Raw genomic sequence first — 13,006 nt, forward strand, 5'->3', positions numbered from 1 at the left:
GAGGGGGAGGGAGCAAATGGGAGTGGGGAAAAAGGAGGGGGGAAAAAGGAGGGGGGTGGGTGGTGGGTGGGATATAAGCAATTATAACCAGATTGCTGTTTTCGATTATGCAATATACATGATTTCTGGAATCTGCCTGGTCTAAGGTAAGTTTTGATATAACATTATTCACTACTTTATGATTATGATCATTATAAAAAATTCCAAATCAGCCAATTTCAAGTACATGTCAAACTTGTATATAAATCACATATTCTATGCTGACAATACGCTTTGCCTTGATCTTGCACCCTGAAGAGAATGTCATTCCAAATGCTCAACAGAAATGTTATAAGAAAACCGAAACTGCTGTGAATAACAACAAATGTGTTTTGTCGGCATAGGGCAGAGTTATGCCTAAATAAATAATTACATGACATTTATTATAATAATTATAATCATAATAAGTATTATTATATTTATGATAATGATGATGATGATGATGATGATGATGATGATGATGATGATGATGATGATGATCGTAATATTTATTATTATTATTATTATCATTATTACCTGAAAGCAATGGGAAATTCCCGCTCTTGCTCCACGCTGTGGGTTATGTAACCACGTGACTTGACGTAAGCATCGCAGTCTGACGGGGCTCGGCTCATCTCTGACAGGCTGGGCTCTCGAGGTATCTCCACAGTTTCCATATACTGAGCGGGCATGCCGGGGGGAAAGAAGGGTGGTTTGTTGAGTACAAAGAAAAGTGGGAGTGTCAGGGGAAAGAAGGAAGGAAGGAAGGAAGGAAGGAAGGAAGGAAGGAAGGAAGGAAGGAAGGAAGAAAGGTGGTTTGAGGACAGAGAGAGAAAATTTAAAAAATCAGAGGGGAAAAAAGGAAAAGAAAAAACAACTAAGTTAAGGGGAAAAATATCTATCGATAGCACACATAGAATGGATAAAAAATGAAAGAAAGAAAGCAAGCTGTTAAGAGTGTACATCAAGCCTGGCGTCAGAGAGCCATTGCCCGGCACAGGGTGGCAGCGTTACATCTAGGTGCATTCATTAGACAACAGCACGAGGAACCGCTTACCCATTCGTTCCTGCCACCTGTGCCACACTGAATCGCAAAACAAAAACAGAAGTTTTCACACCCATGCTAATCAACTATCGCAGGTGTGTATTTGTGTGAAAAAAGAAGTGTCCAGACATATTAATGGTCATTTTGTGAATTTGTGAAGGAAAAGAGGAAGACTGATAAGAACCACCCCCCCCCCCCCTCGCCCCGAGTCATTAAAGAAACAGGATCTACTAATGGCGCCCTCTAACAACCATCTCTAAATCGTAATTTTCCCACTAGCATTAGCTAGCATGGTATGGCCAATAAAAACTATCTGATGACACACAGCAGGACCCCAAAATTTTAACAAATAGACCCCATGATCAAATAAAGGGTTATTTCAAATTAAAAGCAACATTAACATGTCTCTAACTATTTACTTTCTTCTCTGAAATGAATATTCTTAGGTAACCTTACCGTACAGATTATTGATAAACGTGCTGGTACAGATTGTAGTAAAAGAATCACAGTTAATAGACAACGATGTCACTGCTGACATTCTCTCCTAACCAAGTTATAAGAATAAATAAATACATCTAACATTTAGTATACTTAGAGCAATATAGATAGAAGCAAGAGAAAAATTGACGAAGAAGAAAGATGCAGAAAGAGTAAAAGAGAAGCTAGAGTATAGTTATGTCTTTCACGGACTAAGGGCTCCTATCCTAATTTTTAAACAGCTACTGTAACTAATATTACGACGTAAGCTAGTAAAAGTAACTCAGATCAATAGGCCTAATGCCTAATATTATAGAACAGTCATTGGAAAAAAATTCACGGAAAGAAGCGAAAAACTACGTGACGAATAGACCTGCATTCTTCAATGCTCATCTGTGCGTCTCAGTATGTCAAGTGTATTATTTCCAAGTATTATTTTCTCACTATCACACATATCAATACATGATTTACCCACTCACATTCTCATAGTCGCAAAATGTCTGACACAAATTATATAATAGAAACGGCATCACAAAAACAAGGAACACCTGCTGAAAAAACAACAAAAAACAAAACTAAACTGAAACTAAAAACGAATGGGCAGGCCCTGGAAGTCATTGTATTGTGAAGTTGTGAAAACTTTCAACCGAATTTTAAACTTTAAAAAACAAACACCACCCACACGACAAAGATGATCATTTGTCCATGGAGTTGGTCTAACCAGCAGGACACCTACTCTCCCCTCTGCCAACAGCCCTTCCCCACTTTCCCCTAAAAAATGCTTTCGTCAATATGCAATGTCATTGTCTTCTCTACACTCCGGGCATATGCAATAGCCTTAGCTTTCAATAATTCACTTTCAGAGAGTCATGAACGATGTACACACACACACACACACACACACACACACACACACACACACACACACACACACACACACACACACACACACACACACACACAAACAAACACAAATGTGTATACACACACATACGTACGCACTCGGGCGCACGCACGCACGCACGCGTACACACACACACACACACACACACACACACACACACACACACACACACACATACTAAGATTAAGTCCGCATGCCACAGCATCAAAAAGAGTTAAAGTGTATTCATTAAGCCTGGCAATGAGATTCACACAGCCACACCCCATGCTTAACATACGTTGCTTGGTCATGCAGTTGTCTTTAGATTATTACAAGAAAGCTGCCCTTTTTACACCAGATCAGGGAAGAGCAAAACAACAACAGCTATGTGATTATCAATACGGGACATCACTTATGAAAAGAGCAGTTAAAATGCACCTTCCTCACAATATAATTCAAACACTTTCAGAAACCTAGTCTATGAACACAGAAAGTACATTATTTATGCCAGACAAAATGTATTTCTCTACAATGCCTGATATGTCAAAGACAGGTAAACCTGCACAGAACCTTTTGGACACGTAGTACGATTTATAGACTATAATATGCGCCCGAAAGGCTCTGGACAGGTCTACCAAGAACTACAATGCCGAGCTGCGACATTCACCTCAAAATAAGTCCTTCTGTTATACGATGTGAATTTCCCATATATCAGAAAAATTTACACAGGCACAAACTGTTATTCTCATAAATTCAAATACAAATAGAAAGGAAACTTGAGGTAGAACCGACAGTGCACAACTACAGCTAGTTCATTTTCATCTGACCACGGTTAAAAAGAAATTGCTCTGTTCAATCTTCTCAGATCTTGCAGGTCTAAAAGTTGGATGACCAACATAATCTAAAAGCCCATTCAAAAAGGACACTGCATACTAAGGTTCCGACACATTTTCTCTGATGTAAGCCTCAAACAGGTCAAAAATTAATAGGGGATTGACAGCATACACCTAAAACATTTAAAAGTTGATATATTTTCGTCAACACCACACTTTAACGTTTTTGCAGTTAAAAGGGTGCGCCTGTCTTGAGATGGCTTCAAGACCAACTGAACGCGATCTCAAGATGATCTCAAGACGATCTTAAGACCATCTTGAGACCAAAATTTGGACTGTTCAGTTAAAAATCTCAACAAACCACGAGATCGTTTGAATTCAGAATGAGTCTGAAAATTATCTGTCGGATCGCAGATTGGGGTACTAAGGGCTAAAAATAAAAGGGTGCCAAAGTCAAAATTTTGCAAAACTGACTTCAGAATCTTCATCAGCATCAAATCCTAGTGGGATTTGATACGAAACACTATTAACCCACCCTCATGTTTTCAAAGGCAATTTACGACGAGAATAAAGACTTTTTCAATTGTCTCCTTGCTATTTTCAGACAAATAACTGGTTGACCTTCAAAATCCAGTCAGCATCTCAATTTGCATAGCTTGCCCCAAAATCGGCCTCCCGTTAAGATGCGCGTTCAGAAAGGAGTATAATAAAGTTTAACACGAAAAAGTTTAAGGAGCTGGAACTCAAAACATTTACACAAAAAGACTATGGTATTACGAAGAGCCTTTGTTCCTCGAATACCAGGATATGAGTCCTCGTCCATCCGAAAATAATTGTTATAATCCGCAGAGTATGTGAGAGAATTCCTCCAGCGGAAGAAGCCATTGTTGGCCCCATAATTATTTTTGTTGCCTTTTTTTTCTTTAGCGAAATACTCAAAACTATACAGGCTGCAGCAAACTTAACTTTGTGTGGGAGCCATTTTGATAATGTGCTGGCCTGAGTAGTGTGTGGGCACAAATGAGATCAATTTGAGGTCGCCCTGACATAGTCTCGAGGCCATCTCAAGACCAACTTGAGGCGGTCTTAAGATCGGGAACTGCATAGTTAGTTAGTTTGGAGGGGGGGGGGGGGGGCTCTTTAGAGACATGATTCGAGAGATGGGGTGAGTGCTTTTTCGAACCTCACGACAAGCTTTCCCTGAAATGTGAGGGCAAGGAGGCGTCGCTGTCTCAAAATGCGCATTTTGAAGGCAAAGTTGCAGCAAGTCATTTATTTTAGTGAACCTATGTATGCATCAAAAGAGCAGTTTTACTAGGGGCCTATAGGGTCCAAAGAGAAAACCTTTTTTTTAAATTACTGAATCAAGATTTTCAAAAAAATATTTTGTTTGGCCGCTGGTCTGCAAAAGTGCCATGCAAAGTTTCGCGGGCATAGGTAAATCAATAAATGCGCAAGATTTTATTTTAACGTAGTCAGACGAAAGTGAACAAGCTATAATTGACATACTGAGATCATGCACTAACACAACAATAGTTCTGAAGAAGTCAAAGTCAATACAATAAAAATGTCCAGTTCTTGACTTTCCACTTTCCAATCATAATCTTGAAATGCACTCAAGTTTGGTAACCGAATTACAAGGTATCTTTTCTCCTGATCCCATCTGTCCTTTCATTAAACGACACTATAAGTGTAAAAAAAACCCAAAAAAACTTGTTCACCTTTGTCTCAGTATTAAGCATAACCTTTATCTATCGATCACCTGTATCTAACAGATATGCAACAGCCTCCCCCCCCCCTCTTCAGATTATACTGCTCCCAATGCCAGACAAAAATTTCTCTTATCTACTCTCCGTTACAAATCTCTTCCCCTCTTTTCTTCTGTTTGTCTCACCTCTACTGGGCTCTCATTAGAGAGTTTGCGGGCCAGGTAGGGAGTCAGCAGCGAGTAGAGAGACTTCTTCACCGAGGGGTTATCTGGCGTGCTGAGTTCACTCTCACTGCTGAAAAACCCAGCAAGACGTCCGCAGGCAGTCACGCTCATCTTGGCCAAATGGTTGGCAACTTCCTGTGGACAGTATTACATACAAATAAGTAAATACAATAATATTAAAGAAATCTAAAAGCAATCATAAGTGTTGATAACAGTGACACAGCCAAAATACTAGGCAGGACTCGTTTAAGTGTACAGATACACACCAACACAATAACACTCATCTAAAGCTGGGAAAAAGGAAGCTGGACCAAAAAAAGGAAAGACCAGCCAGTGACATTCTTAAAGCACCCGTCAGTAAAAGTCAACAATAGGTAACACACATGCATGTGGCTACAGCTGCAGTCATTAAACCAGTAGCTGGTGGTCTTTTGCCCTTGTGCTTGATGCAGTTTCAAAGAATGTGCACAGTCTGCTTCAACTGTCTCAATGTTAACATGTTTCATCAGATCACTTGTCATCTGTCACCATCTTTACTGTTGTCATCGGGAACTCCATAGAACTTCACTAGAATACACAAAACGTGCTTATTTCTGCTGATTTTAACTACCTCATGTAGCCTTCACTTTCGTCTGTCAAAGGCTAAAATAGAATATCAACAAAACCCAAAAGCCTAAGCAAAATAAAGTTCAACACATTTTCTTTGACGTTGGCTTAAAAATGTATTTAAAAATATGTGGTGTTGGTGACCAGGTGGTTCGGCTCTCAGACTCGCAACCGTAAGGTCATGGGTTTGAATCCCGTCAGGGGCCAGACGTTGTGTCCTAGGGAAAGGCACTTTACACGTCCATGTAAGAATTGGTACTCAGCTACAGACAGTGAAAGTTCTTTTTATAGCTCGTTCACTTTTGTCTGACAGCGGTTAAAACAGAATAGAAACAAATCGCTCTGTTAAATCTATCTGGGTCTTTGCATGCGGGTCTAAAAGTTAAGCGACCAACATAATCTAAAGGGCTATTCATAAAAGCCACTGCAAACAGAGTTTCCGACACGTTTCCTTTGATGTCAGCCTCAAGCAGGTAAAAAAAAAATAGTTGGGGGTTTACAGCAAACACTTAAAACATTTAAAAGTTGACACATTTTCCTCAACACCACTCTTTAACGTTCGCCTAAGAAACACGATTCAAGAGACGGGTGAGTATTTTACGAGACTCACGTGGAGCACGTAAAGACATCTCGACAGCCAGGGGATGAAATCGACAAGTTTACACTGAAATGTGGGGGCAGGGCGGTGTCGCTGTCTCAAAACGACCAATTAGGAGCAAGGCTATTGTAAGTCATTTATTTTAGTGATCCTGTTTATGCATCCAAAGAGCGGTTTTAATATAAGGACCAAAGAGAAATACTTTTTTATTACTGGGACAAGATTTTTAAAATTAAAATTGGTTTGGTCGCTGGCCTGCAGAAGTGCCATGCAAAGTTTCGTGGGCATAGGCAAATTCCTCGTTAAGCTAGATTTTTTTAACGCTGCCAAACGAAAGTGAACAAGCTATAGTTCGTTAGCGTTTGAGCGCTTAATCAGCTGCTTGCACTGTATGCTTCCCGGGAAGCGGAGAATGTTGCTGAGAGTTATGTGGTCTGTTGGGGTAATAATAATAATTATAGTGTAAAGGGCATAGAGCTTGCTGTTTAGCGGGGATATGCGCTATACCAACGCTATTTATTATCATTTCAGCAAACACTTAGGACCCCCGGGGCAGTGCCACTGACTGGTGTCTTTAGGCCACTCCCAAAAGGGGGGGGGGGGCATTTTTCGTTCAAGCACAGTAGAATTGTAAATGGGCTGATTCATGTCACGCTCATAACTGTGCCTGATCTACAACAGGGAACTGCTGCTTTTTCTTTCTTAACCCTTACTATTGTCATTTTCCTATACTTCTTTTGTATGTTTGTCACGTTCTCCTGACCCGTTATTTCCGGGGTGCCTTGATAGTCGAAGTAGACCTTGTGCTGTTGAAGCTAGAGAGGTGAGCAGAATAAGTCTGATTCCCTGTAAAGACTTTTCTGTTGACACCCACCCCTTAGCGCTCATATGACCTTATGCAGTTGCGAGCGCCGTAAAACCCTCTACTATACAAAAACGATTCTTTAAAAATCCAAACACTTTGGGGCTCTCGTGATCGACAAGTACGACCCAACCCCACTCACCCTCCAGCTTCCTCTGTGCTCCTCTCTCTGTTACTCCTGACTACTTCACTGTTACTACATGCACAGGCTATTTATTACTGCTGTCTTTCAGCCTCACCCCTGATCTAAGGGTACGTAAGTTGCGCTCATTAATGATCTCTTGGTGGTCCCAAAATCGAAAAGAATAGGCTATGGCTGCTAGCCGGGCAAAATTCAACATAGATTCCTACCAAAACTGAAAATTCTCTAGTCAGTATACTACCGTATCAGAGTGCCTTCGAAATCAGAATAGAGCTGCCTGAAGGAAAGGGACCCCATGAAGTAGGACAAACAGTCACATACGTAAAAATCAGCTGCACTGCAGGTTGTAATTTTCAGCATTTTATTTTGTTAATCAGGCTTTGTCTTGTGTGGAGAATATGACACACCTTATTGTTTGTCTTTTTGCTTGCCAGCTAATTCTGGCCAATCGGAGGTAGAAACACATCTCGAATGCAGCTATTTGGTTTTCTTCTTTCCTTGTTAAAGTCCAAGTCCCAGCATCATATAGAAATAGGGAGAAGATGTAGCATTCCACCATTTTCTTTCTTAAAGGTAGAAATAATTGGCTGGATGTTAATAGTTCGTGCATTTGGCTGAATCTTGCTTTTGCATTTGCTGTTCTTATAATATATGTAGGCCTATTTCTTTTTCGCTTCTGTCATCGCCTGTGAATGTTGCCCATAGATGCATGAATTGGTGTACTTGTTCAATTCTCTCCCTTCCTATAGTCAATGGTTATGTCTGTTGTATTTTTTTCCAGTAGATTTTCATATGACCAGTGTTTTTGTTTTCTTGGCGTTTGTATCAAGGCCTGCCTTGCTGCTGTTCTCTTTTAGCATTTTCACCATTTTAGAAAGATTTTTGTTCATGTTTGCAAGTGGAACTGTATCATTTGCGTACCTCAGATTAAGGTAACCGATGTTGCGGCCCCTGATAGCGTCTCCCTGTAGGTCTTCATATTCTCTAAAAATAAACTATGTATAGATGCTTAAAAGATGCTAAAAAGATAAGGAGAGAGGACACAACCTTGTTTCATTCGTCTAAGGATTTCAGTATATTCTAAAATGTCATTACTCACTTTACTCTTTTTTTTTCGCAGATGTATTACGGCGCTCGCAACTGCATAAGGTCATATGAGCGCCAGAAGATTAGAGGCTAACAAATATAAAAAAGAAGAAGGGGAGATAAGTACGATAGATGTTTGGATAGGAAAATAGGAGCAAACCACACCAGAGCACCCGCCAACCACCCACGTCACTTTAATCGTAATTGCTGCCTTCTGCGGCTAGTAGAAATTTCCTATGATTCAGATATCTTTGCTATCAGTACCTGTCTTCTCATCAACCTAATCAAGTGAATTCTGTCGACAGCTTTTGAGTAATCAATAAAGCAAGCAAAGTGGTCTTTTTCTGTAAAAGATTCCTTCTCTGGTGCCATTTCCAGACCTGAAGCCAAATTGTTAATCGTCAATTGAGCCCTTAATTCTCTCTAACATCACTTTCAAAAATATTTTTATGATATGAGGCATTAGACAGATGGTCCTGGGGTCAACACATTTTGTTGCTCTTGGTTGTTCTGTTTTTATTTGTGTGGTTTTGTTGGTTTTTTTCGTTTTTTCTTGGGGGGGGGGGTATAATATAAACCCACTGGAGTAGTTCTTCTGACATGTTTTAAGTCATAGATATCATTGAAAAGTTCTGTTATAGTGTCTATACCAAATTGATCTAATCGCTTTTCTGTGTTTATGCCATCTTCATTCGGGGGGGGGAGAGGGATTTCCATCAGGGGTATTTTTAAGATTGTGAGCTCTAACTTTAATTTTAGAATGTTAAGACCATTGTTGTTGATTGGTTAAGGAAGAAGTGGTCGTTATCTTTAAACAATTCTCTTATATATTCAGCTGATCTTCCTAGGACTGTCTTTTTCCCAAATAACATTTTGCTTTCCTTATCTTCAACACCTCCTGTCAATCTCTTTACTTATTGTTCAAAGAGAAAAACCTTTATTACTGGACTAACAATTTAAAAAAAACTAATTTTTGTTTGGTCACCGGCCTGCAGAAGGCGGGCATAGGTAAATATATAAAAGGTAGTTTTTAAGGACAAGCAGGCTAATCCAGATTTCGGTGGTTTCCAGAAATCTTAAGCAGCACCAAAAGTGGGCATTTCCCTACCTATAGGAAAAGTTTGGTTTCATAGGTGTGTATATTTGTTTGGTTATAGAGAAAATTCTCCTTGTCTTTTAAAGAAACTGAACAAGGCGCAAAAACTTTACCTTAGATTTTCTAAAAACAGCATGTTCCGGGATAGCCCTCTTGAGCTAGCATTCTTTAAAAGTGGTCAGACGAAAGTGTACACGCTATAGTTATATTCCAAGCCCATGAAGATGTTGACTGCTACCAGAATGTATGAGAATGAAGCCATTTTTCTTCTTAAAAACAGGTTCATCGGTGAATCTCACCAATGAATTAGCTAAAACATCTGTACTGTACCCAGCTCACTTGCTTCTTTTACACTAGATTCTCAAAATTCCCTGGTTTGTAGAGGGTCCTCACTCTTAAGACACACAATAAGCATTTATAATCTAGAGTCTAGAACTAGGCAGTAGGTGAATCTAGATCGAGATCAAGAATCATGAAAGTATTCTTGAAAGTGGATTTTTTCCTACTGTGAATAGATCTAGAAATCTAGGCCATCTGTGACGCCTGTCGGTTGTTAAAAATGTGAATTTCTAAACTTAGATCTATCTATGGGCCAAGGCTCCTTCTTTCAATTACTGGCCTATGTCTTTATAATCCTCCGAGATTTAGGCTAGATCTAGAATCTAGATTAGGTTCTTCTAGGAAGCAACAATTGGCATCTAGGCCTAACTCTTTTTCTAAAAAGTGATTGAGCTGGAACTTTAGGAGAAAATGCCACGCCTTCGAAGAGGGAGAAAAAGTCTTACCCCTAGAGGTAGGCAAGAGGGGTTGCTACATGGATAAATTCAAGGTAAAATATTTGTGTTTTGTTTCTTTCCTGTTTTCAGTCTTTTTCCTCTTCTCAACTTTCCTAATAATTCTTCATTATTATTCCATTCGTAGAATCGGTACTTTTATTACTAGTATAAAATTCATTCAAAAGGAATTTGTTTGAATTAAAATTCACCAAAAAAACCAAACTTATTTTCGAAAATGGAAATGGCTGTTATAAAAACCACCTATAAATGCAAAATGTACCAATTTCAAAAATCTGGTAAGGAAAGCCATGACATGATTGTCTTTCCATCCCTGTAACCATAAAACAATATTTCTTTTCTCCTACAGTTAAAACGATATTTTTTTTAAATTCTGGAATTCCGTGAACCATATGGCCTATATGTCCTTTGGAAAAAAAGGTGGACACTGACGAAGTAATCCCCCCCTCCCACCCCCGCTCAATCCTTCTCACACACTTTTACATTCTTCAATAAATTTGAGAAGAAGCTGAACAAAGGTAAAGCGGCCGGTCCTGACCAGATTCCACCTGAAGCCCTAAAAGCAGATGCCAATGTGACGGCAGACATCCTCCTCCACTGTTTACCAGGATCTGGAATGAAAGCAAGTTCCCAAAGGATTGGAAAGAAGGACCTCGTGAAGCTTCCAAAAAAGGGGGATCTCAGCAACTGCAGCAACTACAAAGGGATCACTCTTCTCTCAATACCAGGTAAAGTCTTCAACAGAATCATTCTGAAGAGAATCAAGACAGCAACGGATCCAAGACTACAGGATGAACAGGCTGGTTTCCGGAAAAATCGCTCAACCACCAACCAGATTGCCACGCTCAGGATCATTGTGGAACAGTCCCTGGAGTGGAACTCCCAGCTGATGGTCAACTTCCTTGACTATGAGAAGGCTTTTGACAGTGTAGACCGAGCAACACTATGAAAGATACTGAGACACCACGGAATCCCACAGAAGTTGGTGAACCTCATTAAGAGCATGTACGAAGAGACAAATTGCATGAACGCCAGCTTACTGACAACTTTGACATCAAGACTGGTGTGAGACAGGGATGTTTATTATCACCGTTCCTCTTCATATTGGCAGTTGACTGGCTGATGAAGGAAACCACCAGAGGACACATAAACGGTATACAGTGGACATCATGGACACAGTTGGACGATCTGGACTTTGCAGATGACTTGGCGCTTCTGTCACACTTTCAGGAACAGATGCAAGCAAAGACGACAATTTTAAACAGCCTATCCGAGTCTGTTGGATTGAGGATCCAACCCTGAAAGTCGAAAGTCCTAAGGATAGATGCACGGCGAAAGGAGCAGGTCACAGTACAAGGAAATGCACTAGAAGACGTTGAATCGTTCTGCTATCTTTGGAGCATAATCGACAGAGAGGGAGGAACAGGCCCTGAAATAAAGTCCCGCATTGGAAAGGCACAGGCTGCATAATTTATTTCTTTGAGCAGGATTTGGAGGACCAGGGATACGAACAAAGCTTAGAATTTTCAACTCAAATGTGAAGTCAGTCTTGTTGTATGGATGTGAGACGTGGGACGCATCCCATATGTGCATAAAGAGGATCCACGTTTTCTTGAACAGGTGTCTGAGGAGGCTGCTGAGGATCAAATGGACAGACAGGATCACCAACGAGGAAGTATTAAGAAGAACCAGACAGAGCCCGGTCAGAGATGAGGTGGGAAGAAGACGTTGGCGATGGATTGGACACACACTCTCAGGAAGTCAAGCAGCTGCATAACAAGAAAAGTGTTAGATTAGAACCCACAGGGTAAAAGATCAAGGGGAAGACCTCGTGGAACCTGGAGAAGAGTCACCGAAATGGATGTACAGAAAAGTGGGAAAGATTGGAGTGACATCAAGCGACTAGCCCAGGATAGGGAAAGGTGGAGAGTGTTTGTTCGTGGCCTGCTCCAGGGTGAGAAAGGCAATGATGATGAATAAATTTGAGCTATTCCAATTAGACTGGTAGCGAAAGATCTCTCTAACTGTCTATTGGCTAGATAGATGCTCAGGCAGTATTTGAATATACAATGTATACAGACTACTGGGCTTCGTTCTCAATCTTACTCATGAATTCAGTCTCGAAAGTTCACAACTTTTCTTCATTTCCTTTTTTTTTAGTAGGCCCTAAGCGTTTCATGGCACTCACAGCTGCTTAAAGCCATATAAGCACGTGGGACACATTAAACATTTTCAGTTTGGTAGGAAATTTGAATTTTGCCTGGGTGGTGGTCGAACCCTACTCTTATCGATTTTAGGACCACCAAGGGTTCTTTAAAGTGTGCAAGTTTGCACACGTTACCTCTGAGAAGGCTAGATGTTAGATCTTACCTACCATAAGACCAGGGGTGTGGCCCAAAGACAGTAGTTAGAAGGAGCCAGTGAGTAGCAGTAGAAAGGCTGCATCAGGATCCCAGAAGAGGGGGGAAAGGGAAGGGGGGAAGGGGCAGAGAGTGGAGGCAAAAGCAGAAGATAGAACATGGTTAGAGAGCAGGAAAAAAAGTGAATAGGGGAAAATTTTAGAGCTGAAAATTTTCCGTCGCTGTCAGGTTTTGAATCCGGGACCTATTGATTGAGAGGCGAATACCATAACC

General features: G+C 40.5%; 1 protein-coding gene across 2 annotated transcripts in view; it reads right to left on the minus strand.

Moving 5' to 3' along the window:
* Nucleotides 1–13,006, minus strand: part of LOC101847707 (dnaJ homolog subfamily C member 13) — a 336,952-nt gene that overhangs the window by 115,536 nt on the left and 208,410 nt on the right. Inside the window, exons 40-41 of one of the 2 annotated variants that reach the window (XM_005092778.3) lie at nt 5,151–5,324; nt 1,076–1,102 (exon numbers count right to left, since the gene is read on the minus strand). In XM_005092778.3, coding sequence (XP_005092835.1) covers nt 1,076–1,102; nt 5,151–5,324 — 201 coding nt within the window. The remainder of the gene's footprint in view (nt 1–1,075; nt 1,103–5,150; nt 5,325–13,006) is intronic. The other variant, XM_005092779.3, reaches the window with a different exon arrangement.

This window comes from Aplysia californica, unplaced genomic scaffold (assembly GCF_000002075.1).
Source record: "Aplysia californica isolate F4 #8 unplaced genomic scaffold, AplCal3.0 scaffold00052, whole genome shotgun sequence".
Classification (NCBI taxonomy): Eukaryota; Metazoa; Mollusca; class Gastropoda; order Aplysiida; family Aplysiidae; genus Aplysia; species Aplysia californica.